Below are 19,366 nucleotides of genomic sequence, written 5' to 3' on the forward strand. Positions count from 1 at the left end.
GTTAAGTGTCTTTCCTAACCCAGCACTAAGGTACTGTAGGGACCAACTGCAGCTCTGGGCACAGGTCTGAAAAATCTGGTGGCTTTGGTTTTCCCTGCAAGGCAGGTGAGTTTACCTGCTGAGCATGAGGGGATCAGGGGTTGGAGGAGAGAGGAGCACGTATGTAGTGGTCACTATGGAGACCTGGAAGGAGGGCTGAGTGGGGAAACATGGGGTAGGGGGAATTGTTTTGGTGGCTCCAGTCTGTTAGGGGCATGATTTCCTCACAGGTGTGGAGGTGGCATGAGCCTTGGAGGAGACACACACATATATGAGACCATGTGCAACTGTATGTAGAGATTAGGTGTATGTTTGTGCATGTGAGAATATCAGTGTGCATGTGTTTTTATATGTTTTCAGAGAGAGAGGTCTAAGGGTACAGAATATATGTCCATAAGTAGGTATATATGTGCACACATGTCTGGGTAGGTGTCAGATGTTGCTACCAGTACTTTCTTGAGTATCCTGGTTTGGGCTTAAGCCCCCAAACTGAGAATAATTGGAGCCCCACATCCCTACATTTAAAGCCAGAAATGCTGGATTATTCATTATTGAATATTTGGCCTCAATTCTCAACCCTTCCCCGTGTTCATGCCCTTTGCAATGTAACTGCAGTTTCTCCCACAAAAGGTTGAGTGTATTTCCCTGGACCTTGGCTTTGGGCTCATGTGACTTGCTTTGACCAACCAGATGTTCACAGGTGTGACACAGAGACTTGAAATGAGCTTGTACCATGGGATTTGCCCTCTTATACTTCTGCCACCACCATGAGAAGTACATGCCTTGGCTAGGGCACTGATTCCAGGAGTGTGCTTTGGTTCCAGGAGGAGAATATAGGACATGCAGAGCAGAACCAGACAACCAAAAAACTCATGAATGAGAACAAATGCGCATTATTGTGTGCCTCTGAAATTAGATGTGCTTGTTTGTTACACGGCATTATTGTGATAATAGTTGATAGATACAGAAATTGGTACCAAGAGTGGCGTGTATAAGCAACAAAAACAAAAATATGTAGCATTGGCTCTGGGACCAAGTGCTGAGCAGTGAGCAAACTGTTAGAGGAGGCTTGAAAAAAGGTTACCCATACTCTGCAGAGACAAAATGCTTGGTAAAACTGTCAATCTACAGTAACTTGAAGAGAACCAATGGATTTGGGCAAGAGAGTTTCCAGGTAAAATGTTGAAAGCAAGAGCTGGCTCCTTTGGGCTGAATTTGATAAGGACTTAGAAGAAAGAGGAATTCATAAAAGAAACAGGGAGTGTCACAGGGAGTGTTTAGAGGGAATACAGAGAGCCCAGAACTCGCTGAGTTGGACAAGAGATCAGTCAACTCCAGCTTCTCCAGCCAGTAAATCAGTTTCAAATTAATATACAGTCTGGGGACAAAGATCAGACCAAGGTCATGGCCTTAAGATACAGCGTGTGGGTCAGATCAACTCGAGGATGTGGTTACAGCATCTTTTATTAATACTCTAAAATAATAAGGTACCATTCAGTAGATGCTCTCAGCTGCTCAAAAGAGCTTCTAGAAAGCTTAAGAGCATGGCCCCACAGAAGCCTGATGCACCCAAAGTCATCATAATTGAGTTGAGAGAGACTGACGTGACTCAAAAATAATTGTGGGTGTGCTTTTTGGTACATGGGGTTAAGTGGAATCAAATACATAGAAAACCCATAAAGTGTTTGAGGGAGGTATGTGGCCAAAACTATGATCAGCTTAGGCTCAAGGGACTGAGACCACTCAAGATGTAAAAAGACCACTGGGTCCCTAACTTTCTTCAGGCAGGAAGCAGACAAAGAAGGCTCTTTGGCTGCCCAAAGGCCTATTCTCCAATGCTTTCTTTAGACGTGGCCAACAAGGCTAATGGAAAAGGAAGGGCTTTCAGAGAGCAGAGCCAAGAGCTACGGAAAACCATGGCTTAGGGAATCGACCCCAGAGCGTAGAGCTTGGGCCTAGTCAAGAGACATTCCCTTTCCCAGAGTATCTGCCCAACATCTGCCCAGAAGGACTTCAGAATGGCCATGGATCAGTAAGTCTCTGAACCCCTTCTCCCTCTTTCTGGAGTGTGGACTGCAGTCCTATTTTACCAATGTATGCTGGGTGTGTGTGGGGGGGGTTGGGAGGTGGGAGGTAGATATCTTTTTTTTTTAATTTTAGATTTTAGGTTGCTTGATCAAGAGGAGCCACATCCCTATCTGACACAGATCATGAGATATTTTTTTCCTTTTTAAAAAATGTATGTATGTATGCATGTATTTATGTATTTATTTATTACTCAAGGAGAGTTGATTTACAATATTATATTCGTTTCAGGTGTACCATGAGATCCTGATGTTATGATTGATGAGTCTTTTCAGGATCTTTGGGATAAGGGTATTTTCTGTGAGAGGGACACAAATCAATGTGGCCAAGAACGTGGACCACAGTAAACTGAATTACTGACCCTGATTCTTCACCCCTTCCTCTGTCCACACGGTGGGAGGAGAGTTCCCCATCCCTTGTTTCTGAGCTATGACTTCCTCTAACTAATAGGATTTTAGCAGATATTATGCAAGCAGGGACCTTGAAATGTACCTGTGTACTTAGGCTTGCTCTCTGTGCTTCTGCCATCAACATGAGAAGAACATGCCCTGCTAAAGCCACTGCTCCCAGGAGGACACTTTGGTCCCAGGAGGAGGGTGAGAAACACGTGGAACAGAGCCATTCCAGCTGATCCACAAACTTGGGAGCAAGAAATAAACGTTACTTGTTGTTACATTGATTTTGTAGTTGTTTGCTTTGCAGCACTCTTGTAGCAATAGCTGACCAATACAGGGACCCAGACGGTTCTGGGACGTGTAGCCCACCACCCATCTTCAGTCCATTCATGAGTGACTGGGGTCAGGGGAGATTGGTGAGTGAAGGTTTATTTGAAGAAAATTGTTGACGTGCTATCTGATTCCCCAGGCCCACCTCCTGCTTAGAGAACTTTCCTTGGGCCTGATGACGTGGGGAATCTGATCCTTTACCTGAGACTCTTATAAGACTGTAACAGAGTGCCTGGGAGAGCCTGGCAGGGATACCCTGGATTTGGAGGCCAAAGAAACTGGACCCCGACACCTGCTTTGGAGACTTCTAACGTGGAGAGGCTGGCAGGCTTAGCTGTGACAGCAGGTCTAGAAGGAAGGCTGTAGCAGACCAGCCTATACTTTCAGAGTTCTGCAAGGCACAGGCCTCGTTTTCACATGGGTGAAGCGGGAGCTGAGGGAGACAGTACGGCTGGAGTCGTCATCAGAGGAGTCTGCCCGAGATGCCTGCCTGGCAGGGCCAGGTCCCCTGGCAAACAGAGGCTGAGTGCGGAGGAGGGGGACCACTGGTTGGAGAAGCTGAAGCAGAATAAGCAGCAGTGGCCTGGAGGGGGATTGCCCATGCTAGGAAAGAAGACACCACAAGGGCCCTGCAAGATAGGAGAAACTCTGAAAGCACCACCTAAGAGAAAGAGCTAGCAAGTGGCATGTGTCACACAGATACTCCTGATGCCAGACAACATAGCGACCTTCCCCTCCCACGGGAGGAACCAGAAATGGCCACTGATGAACAAGGGACAGAGAAGACACCACCACGCCCAGCTCCCCACTGTGGGCTTCTGAGCCCAGTCAGGCCCTAGCTGCAGGTGCGTGAGGTCTGAAGTAGATGAGACTGATGTTTTGAAATGAGACCAGACTCTCAAGACCTGAAAATGAGACTGTTCCTTAAGGTGTCAAAATGACTGGAAAAGCTCGGGGATCTGCCCAGATACCAGCCACGATTTGAAAGGCAATAGTGACACAAAGTGGCTTCTTGCTCTGCCCCCTGCCTTTGCAGTTCATTCAGCCAACAAGTTGGTTTCTTGTGTATAGAATATCCATAAGATTCAGGCTCAGTTACTTATATCAAACACCAACTGAGCGCTTGAAACACGTGGTTTTCCTACAATAATCCAACCTCAATGCCTTTGATTGTCAGGAGGCTCAGAGTCAAGTCTGAGAACCAGTAATAACAGCTACACTTGTCAGCTCCTACCATGTGCAAGGGCCCGCCTAAACCTCTCCAGGCACAGCCTTATTTCATCTCCCCCAAGAGCTCTCTGGGGTCTGGCTTATGCCTCAATTTACACATGGGGAAACTGAGGCTCAGGGAGGAAAACTCTTTAGTCAGAGTGAGATCAAGGTTCTCTCTACTAAGCCAGAAATTGTGCTATGATCTTCCTGGGTCTTGATGGTCATGGCTTGCTCTGGGACACAGGGTCCCCTTTTTCTCTCATCATGCCTGGGTTATTGTCAGAGAACTTAGAACAAGTATCAGAAAGGATAGGTTGTCCCTGACTGTGAATATGAGAGAAACCTGCAAACCCACCCCTTTGAGAAGGCTCAATGCAGATCCCATCCTCTTCCCTGCAGGGGCCCACCCTCCCCACAGGTTTGCCTACCTGAACTAATCCTAACAGGTAAGTAGGGCTTCAGTAAGAGCCAGGGTCTAGAGAGTCAGGGGCAACCAAGTATCTCACAAGCTCCAGCCCTCACGACCCCCTCACCCCACCCCGAGTGTTGACTTCTGCCTCTGTGACAGCCCCACCCCCACCCCACTGCTGCCATTTGAACTCCAGTTCACCAGTTGGTGGGAAGTCCAGCCCCAAGGCCTCCTACTTTTGCTAGCCACCCCTCCAATCCTGGCTCACCAACCATGGATTCCTCCCCACCTCCGGTCCACCAGGAACGGTCCCAGGGGTCCCCCATCTCGGTACTCACTCGGAAGCGTGCGACTATTGCTGAGGCTGCCGGTGCTGGGAGGGGGGGAAAGGGACTGCAGGGAAACACTGTCCTCCTCCTGTGAGCAGCCCGCCTGGATGGCGCGCAGGTAGCTGTGGCTGCGGGAGCGGAAGTAGCTGGGCAGCGGCAAGTCTAGAGCCTCTGCCGCGGTCGACTCTGCTTCACTGCAGGCCGACTCGCAGGCTGCCTCGTACTGGTCGCTCAGATCTGCCTCCCGTACCTGTCAGGGCAAAAGCAGGCATCAGGGGCCGGCTGTGCCCACTGGGGAGGGATGGGGTGCTTGGTGGTCAGCTCAGCTGCAGAGCTGGAGTCTGTGGGGCCTCACCTCGGCCCACCCTCCTGCTCCCGTCTCACTCAGGACACAGGACGGGCAGATGGAGCCCTTAAGAAATATACAGACTCTCTCACCTCTTTGGGCCTCAATTTTCCCATCTCTACAATGGAGGAGAAACTAGTAAACATACTTTCTAGGATGTTAGCTAGGTTATATCTTGTGTGTCCAGAATGATTAACTAATAGATTTTGAGGTCATATCTGAATTCAGCCAGAAAGAAGGCTATAATCAGTAACGTCTGCCCTGAAGGTTGGAATGGGGAGGTGGCAGTAGGTGTGTTACATATTTACCATCTTATGGTCCAATTCCTTCATTTTTACAAGCAAAGAAACTGAGGGCTACTGAGGGGAAGATACTTGCCAGTTGTACCCAGTGAAGAAGTAGCAGAATCAATACTCCAAATGTATATTTAAGGAAGATTAATCTAGCCCTGGTGTACAGAATGGATGTGGGATATAGGGTCTGGAATGGAGGCAGAGGCCAGAGATGAAGCTGATGCAATAGTCTGGTGAGAGAAAATAATACTGGAATGAGGGTAGTGGCAGTGAGGACTGATTAGTCACATCTGCCATGGACAGTATGGAGAATGGAGGTATATATGCTATTTGCCATCTCACGTCTAGTTCAACCTCATCTGGATGGTTTCTAAGTGTCCCTCTAGAAACAAGATCCTACAAATCTGCAGCTGGGGGTGTGAGTGTAGAGGGGGCTCACCATACATACACTCTCCAATGGTTCTGGAAGGGTCTGTCTGACCCATGTCTCAGGCCATCTTGGTACCTGGGGATCACAGAGTATAAGCTGAGGAGTCAGCTGGCTAAAGATGGACACTGGGTGGGGGTCCGGGAAGACACCTGGGCTACACGGGATGGGGCAAAAGTTGACTGAGCACCATGTGGAGGAAAAGATGAAGCTGGATATGGGGCCACTGTGCCCTGGACCTGGCTGTGTGACCTCAGGCAGGCCAGCACTATCCCCTGGATCAGTGTTTCCCTATCTAAATGGAATAGAATGCCTGTGGACTCGTCTGGCACTGCATCAGGTAAAATGACTGAATGGATCATCACCCAATTTTTTTTCTGGCTGCACCGCACAGCTTGTGGTATCTTAGTTCCCCGACCAGGGATTGAACCCGGGCCCTCGGCAGTGAGAGCGCGGAGTCCTGAACACTGGACTGCCAGGGAATTCCTGATCATCACCCAATTTGGAGTATATGTTTGGAAAGGTCTAAATTTGCTCTGTTCAATATGGTAGCAACTAACCATGCGTGGCTATTTAGGTTTAAATTAATTAAAATAAACAAAATTCAGTTCCTTAGTCACACTAGCCACATTTCACTTGCTCATGTTACCTTATTGGACAGCATGGATTATAGAACACTTCCAATCATCACAGAAAATTCTATCAGACAGCACTGATAAATTAAAACGTAGGCCATGTGACATACCCAAAATTCACTTGGAGAGGGTATTAAAGAGATAGGTGTTTATCCTCCAAAGCTGCAACCTGAGGTATATTGAGAGGCCCCTGTGATTGCCAAGGGCGATGAGGCCTTGATTAGGGACTGCACGGTAATGGCCCACCTCTGGAGCTAGACTGCCAGAGTTTCATTCCCGGCTCCATCATTTTCTCACAAGAGTAATATGGGCAAGTCACTTAACTGCTCTGTGCCTCAGTTTCCCCATCTGTAAAATGGGGGCTAATTAGAGACCAGATTTCACAGGACTGTGATCAAGATGAAATGAGATCATTCATAATCACATGCTTAATCACTAAGCACCTGATAACCTGTACCTGTTATTACAGGCAACTTTATGGGGCAAGTGCAAAGATTTGTCAGTGTCAGTTAATATGCTCCCAAGCTCCCAGGGAGAGGCCAGCTGGTTAGTGCTGTTGGTATGTATATCATTGAGGATGTACTATGTGCAGGGAACTGCCCTGGGGGTTTTACATGTGAACATATCACACCCTTATCATGAGGCTGCTGAAGGAAGGAAGAGGTCACCTGGCCCACTGTGGGCTCCCCAAAGACCCTCTGCAACAATGTGCTCAAGAAAAATTATGATATGAAGGTGGGAGGCACATGAGGCATCCGTGGCTGGAATCAGGAGATGTGGAGCCAGTCACAGTTCTGCCCTGTAGGCCGTGTGGCCTTGGATCAGTCCCTTGCCACTCCTGGCCACAATGAGGACCTGGGCCCAGAGCACCTTCCCTGCCTCTCTATCTGGCCTCGGGGCTGGGGCCTGGGGGGGAGGAGAGGACCACCTCCAGGGGCAGGATGGGTGTGCGTGGGATGGGGCACCCTTAGGACAGGCAGACAGTGCCAGGACTGGCGTCATCTTCACCACCTTTGGTAAGCTTGAAAAGTCTCTGCATTCATTCCAGAACCCTAACATCCTTAAAGGTCTTATTGGAACCCAAGAAAGGAGATAAGTCAGGGGATCTGGGGGCTGGGATGTGAAGGCCAATGCCCCCAGCCCCTGATCTGTCCAAATGGAACAGTCTCCCCAGGCCTTTCCCAGGCTTTGGGGGATGAGAGGAAGGAGGGAGCTAGAAGCTCTCAGGGTACACCTTCCTTTACCTTGGGGTTATTCTTTAAAAAACCATTTTTTTTAATTCAAGTATAGTTGATTTACAATGTTATGCCAATATCCTGGGGTTATTCTTGCCCCATCCCTAGATCCTAGCTCATTCTTTTCCATTTTTGAGAAGAGGAAACTGAGGCACAGAGAAGTGAAGCGATAGGGCCAAAGAGTGGAAGGTCCAGGCACCAACGTGATCCCTGACACCATCTTCACTGCAGGGGGCTTTCCTGGTGCTGGCTCTGCTTACATCTGCCCAGCTCAGGGGCCAGCACCACTGAGGTGCCTGAGACACAGCCCTGGCCTCTGGGATTGGGGGACAAGAGAATGGCAAACATACTGACCTGCTGCTCGTGGCCAAACAACTGGGGGATCAGGGAGGCCTGTCCAAAAATCTGCAGGAAAGAGATGGGGGAGGGTTATGGGGAGACCGAGGCTGGGGGCTAGGGTTGGGTATTCAGGCCCGGCTGCAAGAGAACTTGTGGCTGGCTGGTCTAACCTCCTCCCCAGACGGGCTGAGGCCCAGTTGCTGGGAGGTCTTGGCTTCCTCCAGGGGTGGGAGGCTCACTCCTTCTGGGGCCGGGTGTTCTTGCAGACTTCTAATCTGCTGTTTATAAGTCTTTCTCCTGGGTTGGCTTCTGGGACCATGGATGTCCTGTCTGCTGCCTCTCACCTGGGCAGGCAGCTCCCAGGATGTACAGATTAGGGACAGAGCCCAGAGACTTCTCTTCCCTGGTCAGGGCTTACACAGTCCAGTGCCTGGTGGGAGTGGGGTTTCTTCTGGCAGGAGTTGAGGCCTCAGAGACACAGACAGAGCTGGACATCTCTGACTTTGGGGCGACATATGTGGCTCAGGTCACTCAAGCTTCATGGGATGAGGGTTTGGGGGTTCAGAGGACCCTGGGCTAGGGGAGAGCTGGGGCTGGGCAGGGGGTAGTGGGAGAGACCTGCTGGGGTCCCCAGCCTGGCTGATTCCGTGTACCTTTTCGTGTAGCCAAAGGACAAAATTGTTCCAGGTGCCAGGGCCAGGCAGGGGATAGAGACAGTGGGTGTGAGAGAGACAGACAGACCCAGAGAGAAACATGGAAATGAGACACACTGGAGAGAATCAGAGAAAAATGTGAATGAGGGGAGAGCAAAACAGAGGGAGACAGACACAGACCGACAGGGAGACTGAGGGATGAGAGAACAGGCAGGATGGGAGAGACAGGGAGGGACGCCGTCCATTCAGCAAACCTACGTGCCCTGTGCCATGTGCTGGGGACTCTGTGGGGACAAGACAGCAAGGTCCCCGTCTGTAGGGAACTCCCAGTCTTAAGAGTGAGACAGACATCAACTAACAAGTATAATTCCAGATAGTGAGAAGTGCTGTCAAAAAAATTAAGCAGAGTAAGGAAACAGGGCCCCGGGGACCCCCTGAGGCAAGTAATAGGGCAGGTCCCTCTGAGGTGACATTTGAGCCAAGACCTGGGACACGGAGAAGAACCAGCTGTGCAAAGATCTGAGAGAAGATGCTCCTGGGAGAGGCAGGAGCAAATGCAGGGGGCCTGGGGCAGGAATGAGGTGTGTGAGGGGCAAAAGGGGGCCAGAGTGGCTGGAGCAGAGTGAGTGACAGAGCAAGTCGGGGAGCACATCTGAGAGGGAGGCCGGGCTTCACAGGTCTGGCTTCCACTAGGGCGAGGCAGGAGCCATGGGAGGCTTTGGAGCAGGTGACGTGATTTGACTTCTGTCTTTTACAAGCTCCCTCTGGCCGCTGAGAAGAGATTGGAGGGTGGCAGGCACGGAGGCCAGGACAACGGTACAGGTGAGACTTGGTGGGGCCTGGATGAGGATGGTGGGGTGGAGGGTCCCCTGGCCGGGGGTGGGGGGCTCTCCCTCTCCCCACATCTGAGGTCAATCTCCTTGGAGCGTGGGAACGACAGTGCTGAGGATGGGGGCTGGGGTGTGGGGGCTTGGCCGGGCCAGGAATATGGGGTGGTGAGGAGCTGGGATCCGAAAGTTTTAAGCAGTCCGTTAGCCCAGGCCGTGGGGCTGCAGACGGTGGGACCTGGGGTCTGTTCCTGCCCAGAGAGGTGGCTGGGTCTGCACCTGGCTGCCTCTACTGCCTCACTGTGCTACTATTGGCAGATGTCTGCCCTCTCTGGGCCTCGTCTCCCCATCCACACCATGGGGGGAGCCCTCAAGCCTTGACTGGTCGTCCCTTTGCAAACTGTAAAGTACTGCGCACAAGACGGTAGGGGCTGAGGTCCAGGTCTGGGTCTGACAGCCCTAGATCTCTGCCCAGCTTTGCCTCTTCCTAGCTGTTGCCTCTTCCTAGCTGTTGTGACCCCACCTATCTGGGCCTCAGTTTCCTCATCTATGAAATGGGGATATGGATGATAAGGCCCCCTCTGGGGGTGGCTGTGAGGGATCAAGGAGCTAGCTGATGGTTGAGAGAATTAATAGTATAGCACAGCATGTTTACCGCTGTTAGTGGCAGAGCTGGCTGGGCACTGGAAGTCCAACTATCCACTGATCAGGTGGGACATGGAGATCCAGAGTGGAGAAGCAACTTGCCCGAAGTCACACAGCAAGATGACAATGCTAACCATCAAGGGAGCCACCCTTTGCTGAGCACATTATGTTTGTTATCTCACTGATTCCTCACAACCCTTTGAAACAGGAATTATCACCCTCCGGTGGTAAATCAGGAAACTGAGGCTCAGGGAGGGGGTGTTTTGTCCTGGGTTCATACTGTCAGTGACAAGACTGGGACTCAAACCCAGGTCCCCAGTACCCTATCCTCAGGGCTCCTGGGTCTAAGGCAGTGGTATGGCCCCTTCTTCTGGGCCCACAGCTTAGGCCATCAACGTGAGGCCCTGTGACTGTTCTCCAGCCGCAGGACAGTCAGTGGGGAAGAGACACACACAGGCAGCTTCAGGACCAAAGACCGAACAGAAGCACAGGGCAGATATTCAGGGACCACTCAACAGAGGCTGGGCCTGGACATCTGTCCTTTTCCTGGGTGGGAGTTGCGGCTCTCCCAAGCCCACTGACCTTCTGGCTGCCTGCCACCCTTACCTGGCTGATGCAACTGGAGTCGTTGAGGCTGTCGCTGACGGGGTTGTAGTCCTCCTCCCAGCTCGGACACTTGGAGGGCAGCAGCATGTCCACTGAATCCAGGCGGTCCAGACTCCTGGTGGGGATGGGGAGCAGATGGGGCTCAGCCCACCCTTTGTTCAGCATGGGAAACTGAGGCCCAGAGGGGGAAAAATGGGCCAAGGTTATCCAGCGGCAGAGGGTAAAATGGAAGTCACTGCCATCCCGGGTCGTAGCGGGGGTGATGAGCAAGGGGAGAGCTGCTCCCAGCTTTTGGAGGCCTTGTGAGTCTGGAGGGTGCCGGTGGCCCTCACCTGTTATGTCCACTGCAACCGTGAGGTGGCAGCACAAGCTTGCTCTTGACTGTTTCAAACCAGGGGTGGGCGACACCAGCTCAATTCTACAGCCCCCTCCTCTGCAGGCCTGGGGCAATTCCAGGGGCTGGACAGAGGAGATGGGTCAAGGCCCACAGCCTTGACCTCCGGCCAGGGCTGCCCAAAGGTCATCAGTTTTGACACAATGTCCAGGTAGCCTCCACCAGGCCCCTGAAGACTCACCACTTCTCCCCATAGCCCTGGCTCTTCAATCTTTCTCACATCTACCTGACCCTGGGCCTCCGCCTCCCCAACTCCCCCGCTCTGGAAATAAGGTCCAAGCCTCCAATAGCTCAGGGTCTTGACATAGACAAACTTGGATTGGAATCCAGCTTCCTCACTGGGTGACCCTGGGCAAGTCGTCACCCCTTAACTCTCAGTCTCCTCACCTATAAAGTGGGGGATGTCACTGTGCCTGCCTGCTGGGGCTGTAAGGAGGTTTCAGTGATGCAGATTCAAGGGCACTGGGGCAGGCAGAGAGCCCAGAGCGCAGCAATGGCTAACAGATGGCCCCCAACTGTTACTACAGGAATACTCCTTTTATTGCACTTCACTTTGCTGCGTTCTGCAGATATTCTTTTTTTGGTTTTTCTTTTCTATTCTTTTTAACAAATTGAAGGTTTGTGTCAACCCGGAGTTGTCAGGTGATGGCTAGCATTTTTCAGCAATAAAGCATTTTAAAATTAAGGTATGTACTTTTTAAAAGACATAATGTTATTGCACACTTAGACTATAGTGTAAACATAACTTTTACATGCACTGGAAAACAAAAACATTTCGTGTGACTCACTTTATTGCCATATCCACTTTATTGCAGTGGTCTGAGGTATGCCTGTACTACTATTATCAATTCCCTCTTATTCAAGGCCTGGGCCCTGGTCCTGCCCACCTCTCCCACCTCCATGCCCACAGGTCATTCAAGGAATTGCAGGATCTCAGGAGGAGAAGCAGTCTTAGAGATCATCTAGCTCAGCCCCCTTCACTTAAAGCTAGGGAAACTGAGGCTCAGAGAGGGTGAGACCTAGGAATGGCTGGTGGTGTCCTGAATTCCCACCTGGAGGCCATTTCCTGCCTCTGTCCCAGCCAGTGAGACTCCCTGCCTCAGCCTACTGTCACCTGCCCTGCTCTATTCCCTCTGCTGCAGTCCTCCCAGGCTACCTCCTCCAGTGAAGCTTTGGCTCTTGCCCCCAGGAGTAGAAGAACTAGGACTAAGCTGGTTTCCTTTAACTCTTCCAAGTCCTTTGTCTGTTTCTGACTTGCTTTTGTTTCTCTTCCTCAGTGGGTTCTGCATCACCTATACCAACTTTCACCTGTTTTGCACTCGTTCTTTTCTGTTCTAATCCCCACAGTGACTTCTGCATGTGAAAGGCTCACTTCTCTCTCTAACATGTTAATTGTTGCTTCCTGTGTGCACGTGTTTCATTTTTCACACTTTCACTAACTCTTCCCAGTCTTAAAGCAACAGGATGGGGCTCCATTGGTGGAATGCCGGGCCGGGTGATGGGACAGGTGAAGGCTGTCTATCTCCCTTTGACTTCTGGATCCTCCCTCATCCCCAATCTCGGAGCTCAACTCAGGGGTCAATTACAGGGGCACTGGCAGAGGGGGCTCTGGCCTTCCCTGGGCAGTGCTGGCACAAGGGGTGGGCTCACTAAGGGCAGGGTTCTCTAACCTGAAGAAGAGGGTCTCCTGGGGCAGTTCCCCTGTACGAGTGGAAATCATCTGGGGGTGTAGCTCCCGTGGGCGGGGTTTACCTGGGCCAATCACTCCGGAGAGACTCCCCTTATGATTTACCAAAGGATAAGGCTCACCTGTGGTGAGGACTTAAGCTGTGGGGGGCTTATGGGGTGGGTTCACCAAATGGCGGGGCTCTCCGGAGTCAACTCATCAAAGTGCAGGGGCCAACCTAAGGACGAAGAGCTCAGGAAGGGGGCTAACCGGAAGGAGGGTTCACCTAGGGGGCCTGGATCATTGGGGGCGGGGCTTCACCTGGGTCTGAGGCTGGAGGGCAGGATTCATCTGTGGGGCTGGGATCTCCGGGCGGGCGGCTGAAGAGGAGGAAGGCGAGGTTCCCAGGGGTGGGACATACCTGTGAGGGGCTCACCTAGAGGGCAAAGCTTGCCTGTGAGCCAGGGCGGTACGAGTGTAAAGAGGCTTTCCCAGAGGAGCGCTCGCAAGTGGGCGGGGCCCCAGTGGAGCTGGGTAAGCCTGCGGGCGTGGCTCATTTTAAGGGAGTGGTCCCCTTAGGGAGCACAACTCACAGGTGACCAGGGCTTCTGGTGCGGGGTTCCCAGAGGGCAGGACTCACTGGTGAGCAGAGGCTTCCTGGGGCGGGACTTGGACTTCGGAGAGGCTCTCCCACGGTGGGGCTTCTGGGGGCAGGGCTGGCCTGCGGGCGCGACTCTAGGGGGCGGGACTGTGCGCTCACCTGCGGGGGTTGCTCTGCTCTCCCAGCGACTGCTGCGTGGCCCTCAGGTAGCTCTGGCGCCGCGCCGCCGTCTTGGGGGAGGGCTTGGGGCTGCCGGCGGACTCGTCACTGTCCTCGTCGCCCATGGCCTTGATGTAGCTGCCGCTGCGCATTCGCCGGCACGGGATGGGGCCCTCGCCCGTGGAGTCCGCCTCGCGCGGGGACAGCAGCGAGGTGGTCCATTCGCCGCCGCCTCCGGGAACCTGGGGATGGGCGGACAGCTATCAGCAAGGGTGGCTCGGGGGGCAGCGCACACCCCCAGCGCGCCGCCGGCCATCCAGCCTCGGGCTCATCACCTGAGGCGTGAGCTGCACGCTAGAACCCCCATCTCCAGGACCCTGAAGCTCTCTCGCTGCCCACTTCGGGGAATTCGGCCTTCGGTGCTGGGTACTGCCACTAAAGGCATCCATCAGCACCCATCAGCAGAGCCGGGGCTGAGAAGGATACCTGGGTTCCAGAGCCAGTTCTGCCGCAGCTTCACTATGTGGCCTTCTCCAGCCTCAGATCTCCGTGGATCCCAGGCTGAGTGTGCCCCAGCAAAACCGCCCAGACAGAAGGATCACAATGGCTTCCACTGCAGCTACCCTTCTGAGCAACCCCTGTGTTCCCATTACTTCCCCTGCTATCTCAGTGGATGGCTTATGATCCCACTGCCCAGATAAGAACAGCAGGCTTGAGAGAGGTCCCTGGACCCTAGGATGGTGGGGGAGGATGAGTCAGGGGACCCTAGCACATCAGTACGGAGGTGAGGTCTTTGGGGCCAAACAATATTCCTCATCCTACAGGTGGGTAAACTGAGATACAGAGAGCACTAGGGCTTTGTGGGGTCTGGCAGCCATGTGGTGAGCTGGAAAAAGGGCTCAGTGTTCCCATCTGGACTCCAGGGACCCCATCTGTGGAAGGGGGCTGTGATAAGGGTAAGTAAGGTCACAGCTGTGAGGGCAGCCCTGGTCCTCAGTGGTTACAGTGGCAGAGACCAACTGAGGGGACCTCCCCTGCCCTTCTGAGGCCAGGTTCTGCCAGCTGCTCTGGGGCAGCACACACTGTCTACACTCTTGTTCACTTGACACCCACCGATGTGTCCACGCAGTGGATATTCACCTCCTTATGGAGTATGCTCATCTCAGCACTCACACGTACCTCAGCCCGAGCACAGGGTGAACACTCTGTGCCATGTACATGCACCTCAGAGAGCAAGCATACCCTTTCCCCGCACACCCCTCTCCCCAAGGACACACCCCTGTCCCCAGGGATGCACCCCAGCCACTTCATCATGTGCCCGCCCCTCAGTGAGTGCACGATGTGAACACAGAGCGTACACACCTCCTCACGTGCACACCAGCCACCACTGCGCCACGGACACATCTCAACTTGCCCCTCCTCACCGTGTCCCCGCCTCAACACATACAGAGCACACACCTTCACTGGGTCTATGTCACCGCGGACACCCAGGCACACGTTTCTCAGTGTACACAGCACACCCATTCTTCGCCATGCACACTACACCCCCCAAATCACCACGCCTGCAGAGAGACCACGTTCTTCTCAGTTCCCACGTTGCCAGTGGCTGATTCTTGGCTGAGGGAGGGTCCCTGCCTGGGATTCCCATCCCAGGTCCCCCCCGCCTGCAGCTTTCCCATTAACACCTTCCTCCCCAACTGACTGCCCAGCCAGTCACCAGGACCTGCACATTCCACCCCAAACCATTTGCTAGTCCACCCTTCCTACCTCCACCTGTCCCTTGGGAAGGTGGCTTTGTATATCCCTGCTCAACATCTGTTGCTTCCCCAGCCCTTACCCACCTACTTCCTGTTGAGCAAGCAGGCAGCACCACTCCAGGGCCTGCAGGGCCACCGTTTCACCGTGTTTCTGAAGCATTTTCACGTGATCAGACCAAACCATATCATTTGAGAGGGAGCTAGGTCACACCCCACCCCCTCTGATGTTTCTAAGCAAAGGAAGTAGATTGAGAGCCACAAAAGCCTTAAATATATAAAACACTGCCTAGATTTCATTTCCCTCCTATTGAAAAAAACAGCCTTCTCCCCCCATAGTCTCACTGTCTTTGGAATTTTATATGGAATGACAAGAACTCAGGTCAGACTTTGATGTTCATCTGGTTCAAAATGCATCTAATGGGGCTTCTCTGGTGGCGCAGTGGTTGAGAGTCCGCCTGCCGATGCAGGGGACACAGGTTCGTGCCCCGGTCCAGGAAGATCCCACATGCCGCGGAGCGGCTGGGCCCGTGAGCCATGGCCGCTGAGCCTGCGCATCCGGAGCCTGTGCTCCGCAACGGGAGAGGCCACAACAGTGAGAGGCCCGTGTACAAAAAAAAAAAAAAAAAATGCATCTCATGTGTTCCCAAAGGCTGGCCAGGCCTGTGCTGACACGCCCTCCAGGATGAGGGACTCACTACCTACTGAAGCAGCCCCTTCCATCTGCAGGTGAACCGAAATCTACTTCCTGTAACTTTCACCCACAGCTTGGGCTCTGGTCCCGGGAGCCATCCAGTTCTCAGCCACTCACCCTGCCCTTGAGAGACCCAGCACAAGTGTAGCAGCAGAGATGTCTCTGAGCCTTCTGCCACTTTCCAGGAGTGCAGCCTTGGTGCATAATAAGTGCCTCAATAAACATTAGTGTTTGAAAGAAAAAAGCTAGTCCCCCAAACCGATTTAGGGCCTCGGGGCTCCTGCAGTCCCCCTGCTCATCTCCATCACATTCCGCTCATGCTGACAGGAATGTCTGCTCATGTGTCTTTCTCTCCCAGCATCCTGATAATCAGGATTATGTCATTTATTTCTCACTCTATTCATTCAAGGGTCCATCTGTTCATCTACCCTTCTCTCCTCTCATGTTTCTTGAGCACTTCCTGTATGACAGACCCTGTCTTGGGCCCTGGGGACACAGAGCTGCACCAGATATGGTCCCTATCCTCAAGGAGCCCCCAGTCTGGGGGCTGGCAAGCAGAATGCCATGCAATTGGTCCTCGGAGGGGATAGAAGGCACAGCTTCCATATTTTTCTTCTAAAGGGAAGGGACGTGTTTTGGTCCCTACTCAGGGCCGGTCTCAAAAGGGTCCTAATCAATGTCTGCTGAGAGCATGACCAGTGGAAGGAATCCTCTTACTAGCAAGATACCATCAGCCACCCATTTCCTAGGCAAGTCAACAGAGGCCTGAGTGAAACAACTTTCCAAGTCAATCTGTGACAGAGCTGGGCCTCAAACTGGTGCCTTCCCCACCATCCCTCACCCTACCCTGACCCTGGCAGGGACCCACCTGCAGGTAATGGTAGGCAAGACCCTGGTGGCAGGATTTGGACTTTAGCAGGCTCTTATCCAAGGTGGCTGAGGTCTTCTGGCAGACCTCATGGGCGTGGCTGAGGGTCAGAGTGGACCAGGAGCCCCGCTTGACATAGTTGGTGTCAGCGCCCACCCCAAGGCTGGGGCAGGTGGCCGGGGGTGCCGGCGGAGGTGGTGGGGCGGTCAGCTCGGCGGTGTTGTTCTTGGTGGCTCTGAGCATGTGCCCACTGATGGTGTTGTAGGCGTGCGTGAAGTAGCGTGGCTGGCTGCGTTCTGTCTGGCGGCCTAGTGTCATCAGTCCAGAGGCTGGGCCACTGCTGCGGAAGGCGCCACCCTCACCATCCAAGTTGTCGTCGGAGCTCCACCAGCCCGAGATGTTGGAACGGCTGCGCCGCTTGGGCTCCCCAGCCTTGGCCCGCTCCTTGCTCTTGGCCCTCCGGCCCTTGCCGTCCTCCAGGCCACCTTTCTTGCCGCCATTGCCGCCGACCTTGCCTGCCGTGCCCTCCAGGGAGGGCGCCTTGGTGAAGAAGAGCCGCTGGACTGAGTGGACCAGGTGGCGGATGCGGCCAGGACTCTCGCCCCGGGCCTTGGCCTCCCCGCGGGGGAACTGGAGAGTGCTGAAGCCATCGCGGTGGATAGGCAGCTGCTTCTCAAACTGGTCCAGGAGGTTGGCGGGCAGCCGGTTGATCTTGGTGGCCTGGGCGTGGCTGGGGAAGGGGCTCTCCTCTGGCACCTCGAAGTGGGAGTTGTAGTGGATGCGGGGGAAGGTGCTGCTCGGTGGTGGCAGCTGGTTGTTGAGCGGGAAAAGCCCGTCCCCTGGCAGAGCATTCTGCCCGGGGAAGCGAGCCTCGCGGGCAAAGGCCTCCGTGGGCGATAGCAGGTAGGGGTTGCGATCAGGCCCTGCGAACAGGGGCTCGTGTGGTGGGTCCAGGCTGTCGGACAGGTGGCGGGGGCGGCTGTCACCGAGGCCTTTCATGATCCCGGCCCTCGGGGCAGGGGCCGTCGCCCTAGCGCGTTGCCCGGGTCTCCTCTCCCGGGCAGCAGCTAATCTGGGGAGAGAAGACAGACAGGCGTCAGCTGGATTTGGAAGGGATAGGATGCTGGGAAGGTCAGCCAGACCCCCGCAGATCTCAAGGTTGGAAGGATTTCTGAAGACTCCTGGCCTGCCCTTAACACTGTGGGTCGGGAATCACGAGTACAAATGGAGACCCACATACCATACGGATAAATAAAAGCAACATTTCAGGCTAGCGAGACTTTAAACAAAGTATGTTCTACTCTCCTACCTTGACGAACATATTTTCACAATAACCTGGAAAGCCAGGTTCGAACTCAGACTTCTTGGTCTCCTCCGAATTCCATGGCAGCACGTGGTCAGGGGGAAGCTGCCTGCCCTCCATTTTCCTCCTGTCTCTGTTCCTCGCCACGAGAAGCCCCACCCATGCGTGCACCCCCAGCTCACTCCACATGCCCCCCAAACAGCCACCCCTCAGCCCTAGGGCTGGTCCCACTGGCAGTGTAGGCCACCATGGGAGGGTCTGTGCTGGCCCTGGAGGCAGGCCTGGGGTCTTTGGGGCAGGGAATTCCAGGCTGGGGTGTGCCCAGGGTGCAGAGTGTGGTCGAAAGGGGGATGTAGGCTCTGGGTGGGCATATTCCCTTGGCCTCTGAACATTCCTTGCCTCGAGGGGTACAACAAGGTTGAGAGAGGGCCAGAGAGGCCTTCTAAAGAGTGGGGCCTGGGGCCGGGGCCCCTCTTCCCCAGGTCTGAGGGCAGTACTGTCCAACTCTATTTTAGCAGAAGAATCCTTACGTCAGATGTAAACCCTCTGTAAAAACCCACTCTGTCCTCAACAAAAGTCTACTGAGTGTGACCCCTGGGCTAGAGGCTGGGGGTTGCAGCCATCAGACAGGCCAACAAGCCCATCAGCCCATCCTTTCCTACTGGGATGAATCAATGACACCTGGCCTGGGACAGAGTTCCCAGCAAGTCAATAGCAGAAGCATAGCCTTAGGATGGCGTGTAGGTGGAGCCATTGTGCCTCAGTTTCTCTACTGTAAAATGGGCCTTCCAGCCAGAACCATCCTGGAAATGCCAGTCTCAAACTTAGGCAAGTCCCTTTCCTTTCTGGGCCTCAGTCTTCCCATCTGTACCATGGGGCAGAGGGGGAGGTCAGCAAGCTTTCTTAGCCCTGGACCCCACTACTCATGCTTGGAGGAGTCCCAAGGATTGGTCTGGCCTGTGTGCCTGGTGTGCTGAGGATATGCAAGGAGTTGGTGGTACAGCTGGAACAGAGCAAGTGAGGCCAAGGGCACTGGGGACAGAGGATATCTCAGAGGGGCTGGGCCAGAGTGGACAGGCTCTGGCTGAAGCCAGGTACGGGAGGCAGAATGATGGCTCCCAA

At 53.6% G+C, this 19,366-nt stretch overlaps 1 protein-coding gene across 3 annotated transcripts in view; it reads right to left on the reverse strand.

The window, feature by feature from the left end:
* DLGAP4 (DLG associated protein 4) overlaps positions 1 to 17,940 on the reverse strand; it is a gene marked incomplete at its 5' end in the record, with an annotated part of 100,246 nt that extends 82,306 nt beyond the window's left edge. For 2 of the 3 annotated variants that reach the window (XM_082645043.1, XM_082645045.1), the window contains 5 exons: positions 4,809 to 5,049; positions 8,090 to 8,140; positions 10,806 to 10,920; positions 13,626 to 13,867; positions 16,942 to 17,940. In XM_082645043.1, the coding sequence (XP_082501169.1) occupies positions 4,809 to 5,049; positions 8,090 to 8,140; positions 10,806 to 10,920; positions 13,626 to 13,867; positions 16,942 to 17,940 (1,648 nt within the window). The remainder of the gene's footprint in view (positions 1 to 4,808; positions 5,050 to 8,089; positions 8,141 to 10,805; positions 10,921 to 13,625; positions 13,868 to 16,941) is intronic. The other variant, XM_082645044.1, reaches the window with a different exon arrangement.
* Between the last annotated feature and the right edge of the window lie 1,426 nt (positions 17,941 to 19,366).

Source organism: Mesoplodon mirus (assembly GCF_964341445.2).
Source record: "Mesoplodon mirus genome assembly, chromosome: 15".
In the NCBI taxonomy this organism is placed as follows: domain Eukaryota; kingdom Metazoa; phylum Chordata; class Mammalia; order Artiodactyla; family Ziphiidae; genus Mesoplodon; species Mesoplodon mirus.